The sequence below is a fragment of the Drosophila bipectinata genome, chromosome 3R (genome assembly GCF_030179905.1).
Source record: "Drosophila bipectinata strain 14024-0381.07 chromosome 3R, DbipHiC1v2, whole genome shotgun sequence".
In the NCBI taxonomy this organism is placed as follows: Eukaryota; Metazoa; Arthropoda; class Insecta; order Diptera; family Drosophilidae; genus Drosophila; species Drosophila bipectinata.
In genome coordinates, this window is record NC_091739.1 from 25005988 (window position 1) to 25025162 (window position 19175).

The 19175-nt window shown below is 42.1% G+C and overlaps 7 protein-coding genes across 12 annotated transcripts; 4 read left to right on the forward strand and 3 right to left on the reverse strand.

Moving 5' to 3' along the window:
- Positions 1-42: 42 nt before the first annotated feature.
- Positions 43-1191, forward strand: LOC108122165 (RNA-binding protein 42). Its single transcript, XM_017236705.3, has one exon. It carries the CDS (start codon positions 132-134, stop codon positions 1056-1058), a length of 927 nt encoding a protein of 308 aa, XP_017092194.2. The 5' UTR covers positions 43-131; the 3' UTR covers positions 1059-1191.
- LOC108122164 (phospholipid phosphatase 5) lies at positions 1183-3875 on the reverse strand. Of its 4 annotated transcripts, none has more exons than XM_070281939.1 (4): positions 3733-3875; positions 2328-2626; positions 1847-2268; positions 1183-1783 (listed from the first exon to the last, which is right to left on the reverse strand). In XM_070281939.1, the coding sequence occupies exons 2-4, from the start codon at positions 2570-2572 to the stop codon at positions 1380-1382; spliced, it is 1071 nt and encodes a 356-aa protein (XP_070138040.1). In that variant the 5' UTR covers positions 2573-2626; positions 3733-3875; the 3' UTR covers positions 1183-1379. The 4 variants fall into 4 exon arrangements, with proteins under 4 accessions (XP_070138040.1, XP_070138041.1, XP_017092192.2 ...); XM_070281940.1 differs by having other exon boundaries at positions 2328-2602; positions 3733-3859; XM_017236703.3 differs by lacking the exon at positions 3733-3875 and adding an exon at positions 3330-3604.
- A 33-nt stretch (positions 3876-3908) lies between these two features.
- On the forward strand, positions 3909-4626 carry LOC108122166 (coiled-coil domain-containing protein 115). The gene is made up of 2 exons (XM_017236706.3): positions 3909-4328; positions 4390-4626. The coding sequence occupies exons 1-2, from the start codon at positions 4003-4005 to the stop codon at positions 4535-4537; spliced, it is 474 nt and encodes a 157-aa protein (XP_017092195.1). The 5' UTR covers positions 3909-4002; the 3' UTR covers positions 4538-4626.
- A 175-nt stretch (positions 4627-4801) lies between these two features.
- Pi4KIIalpha (phosphatidylinositol 4-kinase II alpha) lies at positions 4802-11017 on the forward strand. Of its 3 annotated transcripts, XM_017236625.3 has the most exons (9): positions 4802-4946; positions 5126-5519; positions 5578-6166; positions 8257-8375; positions 9391-9521; positions 9581-9776; positions 9836-10602; positions 10673-10741; positions 10802-11017. In XM_017236625.3, exons 2-9 carry the CDS (start codon positions 5358-5360, stop codon positions 10803-10805), a joined length of 2037 nt encoding a protein of 678 aa, XP_017092114.3. In that variant the 5' UTR covers positions 4802-4946; positions 5126-5357; the 3' UTR covers positions 10806-11017. The 3 variants fall into 3 exon arrangements, with proteins under 3 accessions (XP_017092114.3, XP_070138037.1, XP_070138038.1); XM_070281936.1 differs by lacking the exons at positions 4802-4946; positions 5126-5519; positions 5578-6166 and adding an exon at positions 7063-7553; XM_070281937.1 differs by lacking the exons at positions 4802-4946; positions 5126-5519; positions 5578-6166 and adding an exon at positions 7668-7791.
- On the reverse strand, positions 10803-14055 carry Snm1 (DNA cross-link repair protein snm1). The gene is made up of 3 exons (XM_017236622.3): positions 12898-14055; positions 12381-12834; positions 10803-12317 (listed from the first exon to the last, which is right to left on the reverse strand). The coding sequence occupies exons 1-3, from the start codon at positions 14022-14024 to the stop codon at positions 11670-11672; spliced, it is 2229 nt and encodes a 742-aa protein (XP_017092111.2). The 5' UTR covers positions 14025-14055; the 3' UTR covers positions 10803-11669.
- Positions 14056-14442: 387 nt separating this feature from the next.
- LOC108122176 (ATP synthase subunit C lysine N-methyltransferase) lies at positions 14443-15180 on the forward strand. Its single transcript, XM_017236721.3, has 2 exons — positions 14443-14768; positions 14831-15180. The coding sequence occupies exons 1-2, from the start codon at positions 14492-14494 to the stop codon at positions 15178-15180; spliced, it is 627 nt and encodes a 208-aa protein (XP_017092210.2). The 5' UTR covers positions 14443-14491.
- Positions 15172-18994, reverse strand: Oga (O-GlcNAcase). The gene is made up of 7 exons (XM_017236719.3): positions 18645-18994; positions 17765-18524; positions 17490-17711; positions 16937-17423; positions 16781-16878; positions 16289-16716; positions 15172-16239 (listed from the first exon to the last, which is right to left on the reverse strand). The coding sequence occupies exons 1-7, from the start codon at positions 18880-18882 to the stop codon at positions 15416-15418; spliced, it is 3057 nt and encodes a 1018-aa protein (XP_017092208.2). The 5' UTR covers positions 18883-18994; the 3' UTR covers positions 15172-15415.
- Between the last annotated feature and the right edge of the window lie 181 nt (positions 18995-19175).

Consider the following 19175-nt stretch of genomic DNA (forward strand, 5'->3'; position numbering starts at 1 on the left):
AACAGTTTTAAGCCTACATCGATATTATTAAATTGGTCTATCGATAGGTTTCTTTCTTACTCATCTCTAAGCAACAGCTGAGAATTTCTTGTGAAAATTTGTTTGATTTGAGCATCCTTAAAATAACATCGATGGGCACAAAACGTCGGAATATCGAGGACGAGCTGTCCCGCTTCGAGGCAGAGATATCCAAACCACCTGCGCGTAATCTTTTCGTGCCAAACCAGGTGCGTCCGATCATCGCCGCCAACACATTTAACAATGTACAGCAGAAGCTGCAGCAGCACCAACCGTCAGGATCCAGACTGACAGTGCCGCCACCTCCGATTCCGCCACCACCTACGTTTATGTCGACTTTTGTTCCTACTGGCACTTCCGGCGGTTCTTCCTCATCAAATTCTGCACCCGCCAAGCCCTTGACCGCTACTCCTGTAGTGCTCAGCAGTGCTCCCAAGCTGTACCAGTGTCGGCAGTCGGTACACGTGCCAACTGTAGCTGCTGCACCTTCGATTGACATCAATGCAGTACAGTTTGATGTGACGCAGAAGCTGAAGAAACTAAAAGCGGAGAAGTCTGGTCCAAACCCTATCGCCGAGGAAGCCATCAAGGCTGCCCGAGCTTCCTCTGCTCTGCAATCGTTCCAGGTTACCGAACGTAAAAAAAAAGACCGCAAAACTGTGCGGATTGCAGGAGGTAGTGTCTGGGAGGATTCCTCGCTGGCCGACTGGCCCGATGACGACTTCAGAATTTTCTGCGGCGATCTCGGAAACGATGTTAATGACGAAGTTCTAACTCGTACTTTTAATAAGTTTCCCTCATTCCAACGAGCAAGAGTGGTGCGTGACAAGCGGACAGGGAAGAGCAAAGGATTTGGCTTTGTCAGCTTTCGGGAGCCGGCCGACTTCATTCGGGCCATGAAGGAAATGGATGGGCGTTATGTGGGAAGCCGTCCTATCAAACTACGCAAGAGCACCTGGCGACAGAGAAGTTTGGACGTGGTCAAAAAGAAGGAACGCGAAAAGCAGGTCCTTCTGCAGGCATTTAATTCAATGAACTGAATTTTAAGTACGTGGTCTGTACATCTTACTGTTTAGGCTAGTTTCGGTCGCACACACTCTTTGATGGAGCAAATTTGTTTTGGAACTTGCTGCCAAAGATGAGCAATAAAATTACTTTTAGCAATTGACATAATACGACTTTTATTGAAGTATCTACTGACTAACCCTAACCGAAAAGAGTTGACCCTAAGCGCAGCGCAGCTGTGCAACAACTTGTCTAACCATTTTTAAATTGAAAATACAGCTTCAACGGCGATGACTTGTTAAGCTAATAGGATAATAAATGGAACGCGGTTATTGACTACATAATACGTAAAGCTTTTAGTACCATTTGGATTGTTCCTTATTATTAAGCAGGGGTCTTTGCACTTCGATGCCTCCGTTAACCTGCTCTTCGTCCTCCTCCCTTGATGCTAGCCTTTGGTAATCATTTTTTCTGTTACTGGGCCACCGAACCAATGGTATACCAGCGTCTGGCCCGAAGATGGACGGATAGTACTGCCTATAGCTCACGTAACCCGCAAATAGGCCAATGATGCCGCCAAACGTGACGTCTTGCCAATGATGATGGTAATCGCAGGTGCGGCTGACGGCAACCATCAAAGCAATCATCAAAGGAATCACTGAAATGCAAAGCCTCCAGGTGTGTCCGCGTCCCCGAGCATCAAAGGCGTGCAGCTTGGCGCCCACATAATATGCAATGAACCCAAAACTGGCAAAGGCGACTAAGGATATTCATGAAAATGTAATTAATACGCGCCTTCAATACTTTTTTTTTATAAACTTACACGAGGAATGGCCGCTGGGAAAGCTCTTTCGTCCCTCGTTTATTTCACTGGGTATCCCTGTACAATTGAAGTCTAGGATTGAAACATCCCAGCCACTTTCTGTATGGTTATTTAGCACCATCACTCCATCTGGAAAGCAGCGATAGAAGTAGTCCGGCCTGGGTCGGCCAACCGTAATTTTAAGCAAACTTGTTGGGATGCCATTCATGCACAACGCCAGTGTCCAGGCCCAACTTGCAGCTCGGAAGTCCCGCCTGTCTTTGGTGAATGCGTAGAAAATCAGGGTAACCCAAAAAGGGGCTACAATCACCCAAAACAGCAGCGTTCCTCCTTTGACAAAATCCGGTCGTCGGGGATTTTTGTACAACCACAATTCTTCCTGGTGAATTTCCCTCTTGAACGCTGTCATTGTTTCCAGTGTGCTGCAAGAATGAGTAACATCAGAGACAATTTCATCTTCGTCATTCTTTGATAAGCTTACAAGAAAGTTATGACGAGCAAAATCCGAAGCACAACATCCACTGCGTCACTTAATCTCCTATTTTGATGATTGGAGATGGAAACCTGATCCTTTCTTTTCTCGGGCTGCGCGGAGCTGCTCTCGGAATTCATAGGAAGCTCGTTGCGCCACATTTCCTTTTCTGTACGACCAATATCCTCGGCGGAACTCTCGCTGAGAGTGCGTTTACCAGAGGTAGTTTCTTGACCTTCCTTTCTACTAGACATTTCGTTGGCGCACTGGGTATTGTCGGCTGTCTGGTAATGTGGGGTTCTTGTTCCCTGAATTATTAAAGAGATAAGCAAACAGCCATGTCATTAAGAGTTGCACATAATGTTAAAATAAAAGTTATTTAACTCAGTTTGTTAGAACAAAAGTATATCACAAATCTAGACTTCTTAGTCTTCCGGGAATACTTTATAAGCGACTTAATCACCTTGATGTCTGCTTCGGCAGCATTATCGGGCCTACAAGCCTTAAAGATAACGAGCATAATGTCGTATTATATACAATACTACTTGTATCCAAAATTCATTGGAGTGGTCTTTATTTATATAAGATAATTACTTTTTTTTTCTATTTTCTTTTTTACGACTATTTTAATACGCTGAGTCCACAACTTTTTTAAGATTTTCAAAATTCATAAGTAAAATAATTGAAAATTTTTTTAATTGTTGCTATTAAAATTCACAAAATTTATAACGTATTTTATTTTTGTAAAGCGTTCTTAGACTGATTAAAGAGCATTTAGTTGGCGACTAGCCCCTCCTAATCACTACACATGGTACTAACGTGCGAATTGTTCGAAACCATCCGATTTCCGCGATAAGGTACACACTTGGCATTACTTCGCGTCAATGTTTGTCATCAAAAGCACGGTTACGTGTTAACACAAACAGACGTAATATGTGGATGCAATGGCCCGACACACAGAGTTCTATTAGCTGCCGTCATAAATAATATTAGCTGACTGATCAGGCGCACCTGTTTTTGAGCCTCCCCGCTCTCAATATTTCCGTTACTGCGGTGGCGGCTACGTAAATCCGATGGATAGCTCTCTTCAAGCATTATCAGGAGATCACCTACGATACTATGAATCGACTTTGGATTTATTTGCAGTGGTGTTCACTTATTGACAAATCCGAAAGCTGCCTGGGCCGAGAGTGCCGCGATTTCAACTGGCTCGGGAATGCTAATTGCTAGGGTTTTTATAAACTTTCTCTAATCTGGCGACAGCATCGTAAAACCAAAAACCAAACAGTGAAAAACCCTCCCCGTCCCACTCTTCTTGGCAAACAACAACAATGACGATGCGACAGCTGTTTGCCGATTTGCTTAAACGGTTTCTATGAGTATTGTGGCCATTGAAAAGGTTCGGCAAGTTTACCTGTTAATTAAGCATGATCGTGGCGGCAACTGTGATTTGTCATAACATACTATACTTGTCCACGCGACAAAACATTACATTTTACAAAGTTTCCGTATTTTACGCGCCCAGCTGACTTTAGGAGTTAGAGATGGGGAGGGCTCGATAACTCTTGCTTACATGTCATCGGAAATGCCAACTCGCTATAGTAGATTTTGTTGTTGGGACATCATATGATTGAAAATTTTCTGCTTTGAGTTGCGGATGTAAATAAAAATAAATAAAGTCAAAATGACCGCCGGAAAGAATGAAAAGGAGGCTGCGGGACAGCTACTGGATGCATTGTACCTAGAAATGTTCCACCTGATTGAAGAACATACCCAGTGTCGGGTTAACCTAGAGAGGACTAACGCTAGTGGAGCTATTCTTCTGGCGAGGACTAGATTTCAACACGGAGGAAGTAATTCCGTCTCCACGGCACAGATACCCACGGAAAATAGCTCCGAGTTTAATGCCTTGTGCCGGGTAGTGGATTCGGCGGAGGGAAACGGGATCAGCGTGAAGCGACAGGCAGTGGACAAGGCCAACGGCTTCGTGGAGCCCCTTAATTGGTTCTCGTAAGTAGAGATATGACGCTAATTGGGTTATGTTGATAAATGAATGTACATTTTTTTATAGAGTTTTGCCACCAATGAGTTTACGGAATGCTGTAGCCAAATTTAAGGATTGCGTCGAGCTGGTGGCAGAGAGCACAAATCTTCAACGGCAGCTAGGAGAAGTCATTGGATGGATCGCTAAGCTACGCCAAAGTCCGGTGCTGCAATAATTATTGGAACACACTCTTATACCATGTTAAGAATAAAGTAGATTGAAAATTATAACTTAATAAAATAATGTATTTGTATGCATCAACTATATGTTGAGTAACGTTAATAAGAGGGGCCTTTGTACGCATATATGTACTTAAAAGTATGAATAAATCCATCCAAATTATTGGTACCATATAAATTCATTTAACCACGGTATAGGATTAGGATATGTGCCTAAGGGTTAATGTTCTCATATGAGCAATTAGAACTGCCACTTGCTTAGTTGCCGAGAATCCGTAAGTGGACAGGGCCGCGAATTCTATTCATCAGCTGTTTGTCAAGTCGACGAATTTTTTGCTTCGTCGTGTTCTTGGCGAAAATATAATTCGGACGCGTAATTCAGTTGTTATTTTTGCGGAGTGCACGGTGAGTAGTTTAGTTTGTTCTCTATCCATTCGCATTGATACCTTGACATTGTTAAAAATTTTTTGAAATGTATTGAAAGATGCCAGTAGCAAAAGCCCCAAATCAAAAATCAATAATTGCCATGCGAATACAAAAACTAAATTGAAACAATTAACAAGTAATGAAATATCGAATTGCAGCCTGAATAATAGAAGCATATTGTCGAAGAACATGCGAGCGGGGCGGTGGAACAAAGGCAAACGCAGATAACAGATAACAGCGACGCCCAAAAAGTGACAAACGACGACAGCGCAAGAAGAAGCAGAAGCAAACAACAGCAACAAAACCAGCTAAGCCCCACTCCCAGGCTACACACCTACTCACCCAACCAGAAACCCAACAAGCCACACGTGCCTGCGATCCACTTTGGCCATGAGCAGCGCACGGGATCAGGATCAAGAAGATCCCCCCCTGCTGCAGCTCGAGGATGAGGTGGATCTCATCGGAGACTTTGCCAAAGAGCAAGCACCGCCGTTAGCTCCGCTCCTCAATGGTTTCGATCCGAGCTCCAACCAAATGACCACAAAAGTGGAGGTGAGTGTGTATTTCCTTTTTTCAAATGGCTTTAATAACCATAAGCTTCCTTTGACAGATAAACACAATTGGAATTGGAAAGCGCAAGCAAAAGAAACGCGTTAAAAAGATTCGCCAGCCCTTGCTGTTGTCGATGGACGACGATGACGACGAAGAAGATGATGAGGAGGAGGTGTTGGTGGTTAACCAAAGGAAAACTAATGGTCTGCCACACACTGAAGCCGCTGGTGGGGATGCTGGGCATCACACACCGCAGCTGGATAGATTGGTACTCCTACATGGTGACATTACGAACACAGACGACGACGAAGGCGGCAGCGACGGCGAAGAAGTAGTGCTTTTAAAGAAGGGCGACCAACAGCAGCCACAGGTGGTTAGTCTCATCGCAAACGTTAAAGCGACAACATCGACGGCTGCATCCCCGCTAAAAAACGCAACGCATATCCGTCACCCGCACGACGAGGCCGACGATATTTGTTTAGTGCCAGAAATCGACTTTGAGGGCATGTCCACGGACGCTGGCAGCGATAACCGAGAGTCGCAACCACTTCTTGGACCTACCAGCCACGGCAGTCGAATTAGCGATCTGCTTGGTGGTTTGGGACGCGGCCACGATCACGTGGCTCCCGTTTCAAACACGTTCGGAGGTAAGTGGGCAGAAATCTGCAGACAAAGGGGCGGAAAAGTCTCTGAAGTCGTACAAGTTGCCATCTGTGGGGCTTCCATCACTATGTTTCCCCCCATCCATTTAGCATTCATCCTGCACACAAACTTGATTAGATGACTTAGTTTGTGACTTCGCTGGTCAAGAGTTGAAACCGAGGCTCTAATTTAAATTAGTTCATAAATATAAATAAGAAAAAAATTTGAAAAAAATGTAACTTAAATTGGATTAATCCAGTCAGAGGTTTTACTACATACTGCATATTTCTATGACAAAGAGCTTACTCACATCAGCTTATCGGTGCAGCAGTCTGGCGCTTAAATAGGAATGTAGTTTTTCTGTCGTCTTTTAAGATAATTTTGTATATACAAAGTTATATAAGAACATAGTATATAAATAACAATCAAAATAGCGAGCTCAATTTAAATAGCTCAATTTAAGTGAGTAAATACTTTTAGACATTCAAAAATAGGTTGTTAATGGAATTAAAAAATTTTTTTTTTATTTTTTCGTTTATTTCATTTTTATTCTTATAGTTTCAAAAACCACAAAAGCATCTACATAAAATTACTGACTCACCTCAATCAAAGTTCATTTTGTGATGAGTAATCCTCGGTCATCTGATTGCATTTCATTTTTCGAGCATTTATTACGTATTTATACGATAGTTCCTGAATGCAAATATATTTTATAATTATCTTTAGAGTATTCACTCTTCGCGCAATGACTTTCCTCATTTCACTTATTTGAAGATAAGCCAAACAGACGGATTTGAATTTTACTACCCAGTTATAAATATTGTGCTAGCTGACTGTTAATCTCTTGATATCAACCATGTCGTCTCTGCCCCAATTTTCAAATTATTTCCTACTACACTGCGCCCTTTTGGTTGCAAAAAAAAACAAAAATTTGAAATACATTTTCTGTAAATGTTGGTACACCAGCATCCAAATTCCAAGCGAAGCAAATTGCGTGTTTTTAAAGATGGAACTTGTTCTGCTGGCAACCGTTGCCGACTGGACATAGCGATACAGCGATGGCCAAGCCAACTCTTGAACAGCCCCCAGAACCACCGCTCAAGCCAGCTCTCCGCGCGGAAAATAAATCCATGAAATTCCAAGAACTACCTACGACCAGTCGCAATGCGATGCAAAGCCGAAGCTCGGTGGAGTCGGACTCGGTTCCGTATGCCTGCCACTGCTGTGAGGGCAAGTGCCAGGTGGAGGAGAAGGATTTTCTCGAGTCGGACACGGACGAGCCGCCACTGTTGGTGAATTCGCCATCAATGGCGCGTGACTCGAATGACACAGTCACCGTCCGAATAACGCGTCCTCGCTGCCAATGCGCCAACTGTCCGTTGAAAAACCTGTGTGAGTGGCCCTTATCGAAACGCTTTGGTTATGCTAATTGCGACCTGCTTCTGCATTATCAACGCCCTAAACAACCGTCCCACCTGGGCGGGCGACTATTGCATACACCAAGTAGTTCAATTTTGAAGTTTCTCCATGTCGCGTTTGTCGAATTGCAGTCGGGAGAACATTGTGCAGGAGGTGTTTACCATTTTCCAGGATTATCAGAGCGGGTTTAATGACAACTTTGACTTCATAGGTAGATTCTGGTAGCTTTCTTCATTCTACAATTTGTTTTCGTTCTGAAACGAAAATTGTATATTGTTGGCAAGAAAATGAACATCAAATTAGTGTATTTATTCCACAAATCCAAAACCCATTCACTTATAGGCTTGCAGGTTGTCCTACGTATAGTGGGCACTGCCATATGGTTTTCCTTTATCATGTCCATTTTGTCTATTTTTAACCGACAGCTGGCACGCTAAGACTGCTCATTAAAGTCAATTCCTTGACTATCCATGGGTGAATTAATAAATAATAAAGAATGTAGGTAATTTTGAAGCGAAAGAAACCCATTCGAATGAGAATCTCTCAGTCTGTTTTGAGAAACTCTTTAAGTCATGCGAATTTTTATTCTTCGCACGAACTATATAAGTATTTAAATTCTTGTACTAAATTTAAATACATAATTTTTATTTTAATTAAAAATATTTTTGTTTTTCAGATGATCCACTCTTCTCGGAAATGGTGGCCAAGGCGGAGGGAGCCATTGAGCAGGGTGTGCTGCCCGAGCGTATTTACCAGGGTAGCAGTGGTTCCTATTTCGTCAAGGATACCTCAAATGTAAGTGGAATGAGCTTATATGGACCTTGAATTGATTTATGATTGCGCTTTGATGAAGTGGGGGGCAGAAAGCCTTGGCCTTCCACTGTAAAATTTCTGTGCTCTTTTGAGCAGCGCATACATTAAAGATTCAGGCAATAGGGGAAGTCGTGCACTAAAGAGAGCTTGCAGGATTTTTGGTTTGTTCCTGGAACAGTTAATCTTAAGTAGGTCCTTATTTGATTTATTTTTATACCCGGATATTGAGAATCGGATGAGAATTGGGGAAGATATAGCCATCACTGTGGGCCCTATAAGAGAAATTCCCATTTTCAAGGGATACCATTTCGAAAAATGGACAAAAAAAATAAAAAATAATTTGTCTCAGGATTTTTATGCAGAATGGTGGGGAATCGATCCAGAAATCGTTTAAGGTATTCCGCTTGAGAATCGGATGAGAATTGGGGCGATATAGCCATCACAGTGGGCCCTATAGAGGAAAACCCCATTTTCAAGGGATTCCATCAGAAAAATGGACAAAAAATCTAAAAAATATTTTGTCTTAGGATTTTAATGCAGAATGGTGGGGAATCGATGCAGAAATCGTTTAAGGTACTCCGCTTGAGAATCGGATGTGAATTGGGGAAGATATAGTAAGAAATGACCCTACTTTCGTGTTTTTGAAGATAGAAAGTTGGAATGTTGGATTTTGGGCCATATGATCTGACCTACCAATTTTAATAAGGATCGCTCGATTATATCCTATAGCTGCATATAACTGAACAATCGAAAATATTACTTGGTGTTTGGTAAAAAAGCCAACTGTAGTATTTCTGAAGATAGAAGCTTGGGACTTTGTACTCTAATACATTGGTTTTTTAATTAAATTCTAATAAGGATCGGCCTACTATATGCGATATTTACGACAAATATTCAATTCTAACCGCAAGGGTATTTCAACTTCGGCTCTGCCCGAAGATAAGCTAACTTAAGCTCCTTTCGTTTAATATAAACTAAACTATGTTCTCTAATTTAGCATTGCTTGGCCGTGTTCAAGCCAAAAGATGAAGAACCCTACGGCAGACTTAATCCAAAGTGGACCAAATGGATGCACAAACTGTGCTGCCCCTGTTGCTTTGGCCGCGCCTGCCTGATTCCAAATCAAGGGTATGTTTTCCATCACCGTATTAAAACCGTGCTATGAACCTAATCTTTTTCCTTTGCAGGTATCTTTCCGAAGCAGGGGCGAGCTTGGTGGATCGCAAACTCAATTTAAACGTGGTGCCAAAGACCCGAGTAGTGCGACTGGTGGCCGAGAGCTTTAACTATGCCCGCATCGATCGCCAAAAAGCCAAGCTGAAGAAGCGCATCAAAGAACACTATCCTTCGGCGCACTTCAATCGAATGAGCTTACCCTTAAAGGTAGAATTGTTTTTAAACTACATTTATTAGTTAAATGCTAAAATATCGATTTGTTTCAGACCGGATCCTTCCAAATGTTTGTGGAGGGATACAAAGATGCGGACTATTGGCTGAGGCGTTTCGAAAGCGAACCCCTACCAGAGTCAGTGGCTAAAGCTTTCCAAATACAATTCGAGCGACTGGTTGTCCTGGACTACATTATCCGCAACACTGATCGGGGCAACGATAACTGGCTGATAAAATATGTAGCGCCCAAGATTTCAGCACAGGTGGAAGGCACAGGTGGCAAGTCAATGCGTGGAGTGGTGAAGCCAAAAATGCCAGATCCACCTATAGTTCCTGTGGAGAATCAACCAGACCAGAAATCTCAAGTCGAAAAGAAGAACCGGGGAGTGGGAACCGAAAAAGATAGCAGTAGCTTAACCAGCAGCGAAGATGAGCACTCGAAATTAGATCCCGCCTGGAATGTAGTGAACTCGGCCTTCATTCGGATAGCTGCCATTGATAACGGATTGGCGTTTCCTTTTAAACACCCGGACTCCTGGCGTGCATATCCGTATCATTGGGCCTGGCTTCCGCAGGCGAAAATTCCATTCAGTGAAGATATAAAGAAGCATGTTTTGCCACAACTATCTGATATGAACTTTGTCGAAGAGATTTGCACGGACCTGTTATATCTCTTTCAGCAGGATCGAGGCTTCGACAAACGCCTTTTCGAGCGACAGATGTCTGTAATGCGAGGTCAGATCCTGAACCTCACACAGGCACTCAGGGACGGAAAGTCCCCGGTGCAGCTGGTCCAAATGCCGGCCGTAATTGTGGAGCGGTACGTATTAGTTGCTTGTTACACTGATTCAAGTAATAAAAATATTTTTATATTTCATGAACTTTGGCAGGTCAAGCGGCAATCGATTCTTTTCATTTACGCAGCGCTTCCAGAATAAGAGTCCCTTTTTCTCCTGGTGGTGAGTGTAGCTATTCTGACATTACAAAAACATTTTGACGTAAATCTGATTTTATTGCAGCTAATTGAAGCGAAGTACCTTGCTAACCCCACCAAAAACCAAATCGGGCAGCCCTATTAGGCCCCACATCATCGTCGTGTCTATGCGCTTTATTGTTGTCTAGTTTATCCCATAACGTGATCAGTTGCAGCGGGCAAGAAACCATGATTTATATATTTTGTTAAATCTGTTAGATTTCTTTTGGTGAAATAAGCAATGATTTATTTAGATTATGTACGTGTTTATAGTTTTCATCAAACTTTAGAATGTTGATATAAATTTACAGAAAATTCCTTGTTTCCACAGTTTTTTGTTGTGCATAAAATATAAAATTCTGAAAAGTTCTGGATACAGATAAAAAGTAACGCTCAACCTGTTATGGGCCTTTTCATTTAATTTTTGTACATCAAACATATCAGTGAAAGAAATCAAAACTCAGTAACATTCTCTAGCATACAAAGCTTTTTTGAATTGTATAGCACAATTCTTAAAGTAAAAGTCTATTGTTATTTGTATTAATACACATTTAGTTGTTTCCCCTCATACACTAATTTAATTTATTGTAGAAATTACGGAGCATCCGGCACACCGAACTAGTTGGCGTTAAGGAGTACGTGTAAGAAAGCCCTATTCATCAAAATATAAAAGAAAATATATATAATATATATTATTAAACTGTGTGTATATATCAAAATCATTGTATTAACATGAAAAAACAAATGGATATGCAAAACAAAAAACTGTCTTTAAATTTTTTCACAGATCAACTGAAAACATGCAGAATCCCACCCCTATTCTTAACGATATCCTTAAAACTACCATTACATTCTGCAACATTCTTAAATTTAGGTAGTTACATAGAATTAGACAACAAGGCGTAATGCTATGATTAGGACAGCCAATCATCGGTAGCGTCCGATGTTAATCTTCTAACTAACGCTGCCTTTTTGGGGCTATCTGTAATTTCAATAACCTCTTGGCTACCTTTGATGGCGGTGTTAATGGCACCTTCGGTTTTTGTATCCAGTTCTTGAGATAAGTGCACTTTTTCAGGTATAGGGCTACTTTTTAATTTTGTGTTTTCAGATCCACACGTTTGTTCAGAAGCAATAGACACGCATTCCATTGGATCCTCACCATGTTCTGAGCGGCATTGGCTCAACGGACTTACAATCATCTCACTCTCAGATGCCTTCGGAACAACTCGTTTAGGTGTGGTGAGGAATGTGGATATAGACCGCTGAAATCCTGTGCTTAACATTGAGGCCGGACCTTGGTACTGATACCATTTTACGGGCACATCTCCTGTCACGAAAAGATCGCGACCAACAGGTACAGTACTGATGACTCGTTTTGGCTTCAAGAAGCGTACGAAGCGTTCTAGTTCTTTGTAACTGGAATGCTCCGAGTATTCAATGCCAATCGTGCTGATCTTTTTCCCAAAGGAAGGCTTACTATTTTTCTCCCAGCCACTTGGTCTTATTCCCAGCAACATATCGTATTGGTCCTCATATTGCGCAAAATATTCTACAAGGCACTAAAATATAGAAAACATTAACTAATCAATTTATAAAATAAAATCTTTAGGTAAAGACTATACCGGGTAACTGACTTTTCCCATGGGTATAACGTGTAAGTTTGCGTTAGACGGATCATCTGTGAGTAAAACCTGCAAATCATCCCAACCCAAGCAACTGATGGCATCGCTACGGGATCGTTCAGTCCATACTTTCAGCGAATAAGCCTCGGCAAGGGCTAGCCAAATCTTTTCCTTGCCGATTACGTAGGAGCCGCAAACAATCAGTATTCGCTTGAAAGGATTTTTCTCTATAAAAGTGCCAACCAATTGCAAAGCTCGGTCAACACTCTCTGATTGGTGGCAAAAATTATAATTTTTGTTTAAATACGTTGTATCCAAATAAAGGAGGTCTATAGTGGTGTGATTCCAAAAAATAGGCAGGGACTCCATTTCAGCGCAAGCCCGAAAATCTCCAGTGTGCAGAATACATTCTCCAGAACGTAGTTTAAAATAGAACATGACAGCTCCTGGGCAACTAGAATATTTTAAATACACAATGTTAATTATTATTATCGATTTTTAATAAGATTTCACCTACTGATTGGCGTCAATGGCAGTCACTTCCACATTATCAACCATTATCGTTTGATCTACGTCAATTTCATGAATGTATTTCTCATCGACTTTTATGAAAAGTCTCACGAGTCGGGCCGTAACAGGACTCATATAGAGGGGATGGGAGAACTTTTTCGTTAGGCCAATATAATGATCCGCATGGAAGTGGGTAAGAAAGTAATGCGTCACTCCAGCCACATCACCAAACTGAAATCCATCCACACAGAACGTTGTTCCTTCGACTACTTTGTAAGGAGGACATGGTTTTGGCTTTCTTTGTTTTGAGTTTGTGGCGGGTGTTGTTCCTGGTTTTTTAATTCTTTTCGAGGTAGTGGAGGGAGGTGTTCTTGGTTTTTGAATTTCTTTTGGTTTTCGTTTTGCTAATTCTTGACTTGTTTCTGAATTGGACAGATTGCTATCTATGCCATACGTGGAAATGGAGTAATCACTTGATTCTGGCGTAGTGAGCTTTAAAACGCCTGAATGAGATTTTTGTGTGGGAGTTGCATCTTTTTTTGTTACTTTTACTGGACTAGGCGTAGTTTCTTCCTCTTTGATTGTCAGTTCGTCGCCGTCTTCTGAACATAGATCTATAACATCTAGTTCTGAGAGATTCTCCTTGCCCTTTGCAGCTCTTCCCATCGGTACTCGCTTTTGTGGAGGGTTGTGGTCGCTGGTTGTGGAAGATGTTGTAGTCGAATCTTCGAAAAGTCGTTTGCGTCCTTTGGCACCTCCAGGTGCTTTCCGTTTCACAACTGGTGGAGATGTTTTCTTTGATGATGAAATTGGAGGAAGTGGTGTTTCCACTTTGTAGTTCTTAGCAGAGCTTTTAAAGAAAGCATCTATGCGCATCTGGCCGGGTAAGGGCGTCTTTTTGGAGGAACGCTTTACAGTGCTGCTGACTGTGATTACTCCAACATTTCCCTCTTTTTTCGTGGATTTCCTGGCTGTTGTGGCCACACGACTTTTTCGCGGGCTTTTTTTATCCGGTGTGCCTTTTCCATTGTCTTCCGTTGGTTTAGCCTCATTCGTATCTATTCTGTTATTTATATTTGCGGTAGCTTGAAGTTCTGAAAATGTTTTTAAACGAATTTTCCCAACGTTGGACATCTTTTGTAAACAAGCAGGATAAGAAGAAAGAAAAAAATAAATAAAATCGTAGAGTGACCAGAACAGATTTTCTAAAATTCTGCCTAATGGGGGGGAACCACCATTTACATGTTACAAATGTTGACAAAATATTTTATGAACGTTTATCTAAAAAAAACAGAACAGATTTCACAAAAATTAAAAAATATAGAACATTAGGGCTTATCTACAAAATAGAATAAAAAACAATGTTCACAAAAAACAGAAAAATGGGATGGTTGTGGTTTTTGAAACTATCTGCACCGAAACTTTTTATTTAAAAATGCGAAAAATAGAATATAATTATTTATTTTTAATTTTATTAATTCTAGAAAACACTTTTGATTAATAAAATAATTTTAGTCGATTTTTGTAGCGGTGTAAAAAATGTCTCACCTCGTACACTACGGCCACACTTTGCGAAGCAGTCGTTGCCTGTTTCAATTGGAATGGATATCCTGAATGAAAATGTTTCGAAAGCATCCCCAAAAACGTCGAAACCTGGCATGTCAATCGGAGGAAAGGTCCTGATTGCTGCTACAGGAGGTGTAGGCCTGGGACTGTCCATTGTGTGTGCCTCATTTGTCGCCCCCGCATTCAGGCGGATTTGTTTGCCTTACGTACCAGCTACTACCGAACAAATTCAAAATGTGCTCAGCTTCTTGCCAAGAAATACAGGTGGCAAACTGCTGGATATAGGCTCCGGAGACGGTCGTATCGTAGTAGGTAAGTTGTATGCCATTAGCGGAATACAAACCATTCATACTTAATTATGTAATTCTCGATAGCGGCAGCGCAACACAATAAGGCTCTCAAGACCGACGGCGTGGAACTGAATCCCTGGCTTGTGTACTATTCTCGCCTGGCAGCACTGCGTAATGGAGTCTCCAAGCAGGCGAGCTTTTTCCGGAGGGACCTCTGGAAATTTAACATCAAAGACTACAACTACGTAGTTATCTTCGGGGTTGAACAAATGATGCAGGATCTGGAGCATAAGCTCATTGCCGAATGTCCACACGATGCCCAGATAATCGCTTGCCGTTTTCCTCTGCCAAACATGGAGCATGTTAAGATTATCGAGGATGGTGTCAACACCGTGTGGTTTTATAAAATGGATAAAATCAACGAAAACAGTTAGCAGACTTTGTTTATTAAATACGGTAGTTTTATTGTTTTCACACTGAGAAAACAACGTTTTATATAAAATCTAGAAGGGTATCGAAGGACTGGACAGTAGAACATTCACTTTTTTCTTATAAAAATACAAAAAGGACGAGACAAGTTGAGAATGTGAAGTGGCTAGTCTGAATATAAAAGACGAAGGAACAATACAGATTTAGGCAATGAAAATGTCTCGAAAAACGATGCCAGGGCTAAAAACGACGACCCATATAAATGCACTTGGTCACCTCCTCCCGATAAATATCTACGAATCCGATCCGGGAGTAAAAAGCAACTTGACCGACATCGTGTTCAGGGATACAAACGTGAATACCGAAGCAGCCATTTGCGCGTAGAGCGGCCAATAGTACTGTAAGAAGACGCTTCATAATACCAGCATCACATTCTTCCACCTCACGCAACGTTGCTGCTTTTAAAACGGCTGGGAAGGAACCACTAACTTCCGAGGGGCACTGCTCTAAAGCCTCGCTGCTTCCATGGAACTGCTCCACGAATTGACTCACAAATGGTTTTAGATGTTCTTCGCTTTCTTGAAGGCACAGATCCTTGGGGTACTTTTCCCGGAGCTCAGTGTGCCAACACAGATCCAGGTTGCGTTGAAATATATTGACATCAAGAGCCGCGCAGGCGTACCCCACTATGCTATTGTTCTCGTCATAAGCCACAAAGCACAGCTCTGGACAAAGGGTGAGATGAGCACCCACCATTGCATCGGCCACGATATTGGACACGGGCATAGGAAGCGGGAACGTTACGTTGTTACTCGTATCCATTTCCTGCTTCCACTGCAGGTACGTGCGGGTGCACACGTCGTTGACGTTTTGTTCATCCAAATTGCAATAGGGCCGCAGAAGATAATAGTTAGCCGTAGGCTTTTCAGGAAGCTTGAACACAAACAGATCGTTGCCAGAGTCCACAGGCATGAGGCGCTGCAAGTCCGCAATGAGCCCACCCCGAAAGACCCATGGCTCCTGATCACCAGACATAAAGGCTTCCTTCCAACCTTTGCTGAACCCTGAAAACAAATTTTTAGATGTTTCTCCTAAACACAAACTATAACTTACATGTATAACTGCCCTCTGTGTAAGTGGACATATTCTGAGGAAACTGGCCGAGTGCTAGCCATTTGATATAACAGTTGAGCAATGAAAGGGCACACGAGATGTCCCACACGTACGAGTATAGTTCATGGCAAATCTCTTTGTTCTGGCAATTGGCAATCTTAATAAGCAGTTCTAGCACACCGATGCAAAAGTGGTCGAACTTCTCGCAACGTTGTAGCCACTCACTGACCTCCGGCTTGGTGCCTTTATTTGCATCACCCCCAGTGGAACGTTCGTGCAGGATCACATTCGCATTAGCCTTGAGCCAGTTAAACTCGACGAGTAGTTTTAATCCACGGCTGCCGTGTTCAAACGGCAGGTAAAAGAGATCACAAAGCAGACCCAGATCGTTGATCGTTATTTTTGAATCGAAGCCTACCACGGTTGTGCTAAAATAATGAAGATTTGTTATCAAATTCACGTACATATAGATTTTTGGCTAAATGGGCTTACTCGTTCTCATTTTCCTGGGATGACTCTAATATTTCGATTTCTTCGCGCATTTCCGCATTGGAAATTGGTGATGATGTCCCACTCTCCACATGCATGATCTTTAAAACAATAACGAAGGTATTTTAATGGAAATAAGCTTTCTAATGCATTACTTACATGAACATCGTTCACAGATTCCATAAGTACATCGTCGGCAACCAACTTGGTCACCTCGTCCTGCTCTCTGGGAGAGACCTGCGATGCTATGCTACTGCTGCATTCCATAGGCTCATTGACACCGGCACTTAAGGGGCTCAGACTGGAGTCATCCAACATGGTGTCTACACTAAGACTTGCTACAGGTTCAGGTTTCTCATCACTATCCTCCGCATGGTCTACTTTTTCCGATTCGCTCTTCTGCTCTTTATCATCGTCCTCAAATAACTCATTACCCAGGTCTAGTTCTACCGAAGCCTCAACGCTTCTAGTTTCCATAATAGGGACTGGTACAATGGATATGGGTATTTTCTTGGGCAGTTCAATATTGGAGGCAGCTGTTGTTGGAATGGGATTAATAATCTCTTCGAATGTAACCACTTTAGTGGGCGAAACCAGAGAGTTCATCACCGGATTAGATATAGGTGTCAATGTTGAGCTAACAGTGCTAAAATATACAGCATATAAGTTAAAACTAACCGAAAAATGTTAATATTTTAGAATATATAAATACCAAACATCGGCTAGAGCCTGGAGTTGAGTGGTGCTGACTTCCGGCACCGTTCGTGTGTTTGTCGACGTGGTTGTTGTGGTAGTGAGACTCATACAAGTGTTAATGCTGGGTATGATAGGAATGATGGGCATGACCATTTGCACTTGCGGCTGAGGTTTTGTGATAGGACCCCAGGCCTCTTTTTCCACAAAGAATTCCGGCAACCAATCAGCGATGGCATTTCTAAAAAATATTTTTTAGATCTTTATCATTTGAATTTTAAAAGAAAGACTTACTTCAGAGCAACTCGCGGATGGTACACGTTCTTCGAGAGGAATTCCGCCGGCAATTCTTCTTCGTTTTCAGTCTCTAATTTAATATCAGCGCAAAGTGAGCTGTCCATTTTCGAGTCCATGCTGCAGCGCGACCAAAAGGCTAACGAGTGTATGGCTATAAAGTTGCCATTGAACTCGCAGTTAGGATTGGTCATCACTCCGCGCAAATGAGGTATTAACTCGGGTGATCTTCCTACATAAGGACCGAGAAAAATTCGCTTCTGGTCGTAATCATTCGCATGCAGGTTGTCCCAAATACATGGTGGTCGGCGTAGCACCTCTGTGATTTCTTGGATCGATTCAATGGTAATAGTCTTGGAAATCACCTTGTCGCCAGTCCACAGTATGTCGATTTCGTTGTTTAGTTTCGAGCCCAGGGTGTTAAGGTACTCAGACTCTTGGACCGTGGGCACTGCCCTCGATGCGCAATACTGGGTGGGACAGAAGAGAAACTTGGGGCTGCCCAGATGGGCATATATCTCGTTAGTCACGGAAACCTGAGCGTTGGCAAATGTTTGGAACACCTCCTTGTCCGCCTTGGAAAGCTCTGATTCAATGTCGTCAAACAGCAGGGCGTAGGCCTCACAGCCAAATTGTGAAACCTGATCTAGTTTCCTCTTCAGCGTGGAAATTTCCTTTTGGTTACTGTACGTCATGTCCAGGCCGGGCGAAAGGGCGTAGTAAAAGACAATACCTGCATCCTTAGCAGCCGTGATTAGACCTGCAAACAAAAAATAAACAAGATTAACCAAAAATCTCCACCGGTCTCATTAGTATTTTCTCCGTCGCTCCCATTTGTTGAATTGAGTTCCAAAGTACATATATTTTATCCGGTGCTTACTCGACAAGTGGTCTGCCTCCTCTACCGTGTACATCTCTCTCCAGAAGGCCCGGTGCTTGTAGTCGTCCTTCGGGGCATACATGTACGAGTCCATGCCCATCGACTTGAGTTTTCGAAACAGATCTTTGCGCTGCTCCGTTGTCCAGGGCCGGCCATAGAAACCCTCAATCACGCCGCAGATAAAATTCCGCTCTCCATCCTTCTGGATATTATTTTTAGTGCCCTCCGCATCTTCCATTTTTCTTGGCCGGCGCAGTATTAGCACAAGAAGATTTGTGCAAAAAAACACAAAAGATATTTTTCCAAGACCGGATAGCCGACCTTCTCGCGTTTTTTGTAACACTGGCTAAATTTGCACATTATTCAATACTACTTTGAGCGTTGATTTAAGGGGGTTACCAGAAAACCAATTATTAATTTATTAATATTATTAATATTTAAAAAAAAAAAAAGTTTGGTTGTTCATGAATTGAACATAGTAAGTATTTAACCATTTTTTTTCTTCATGCCCAGAATAACAACACAATATAT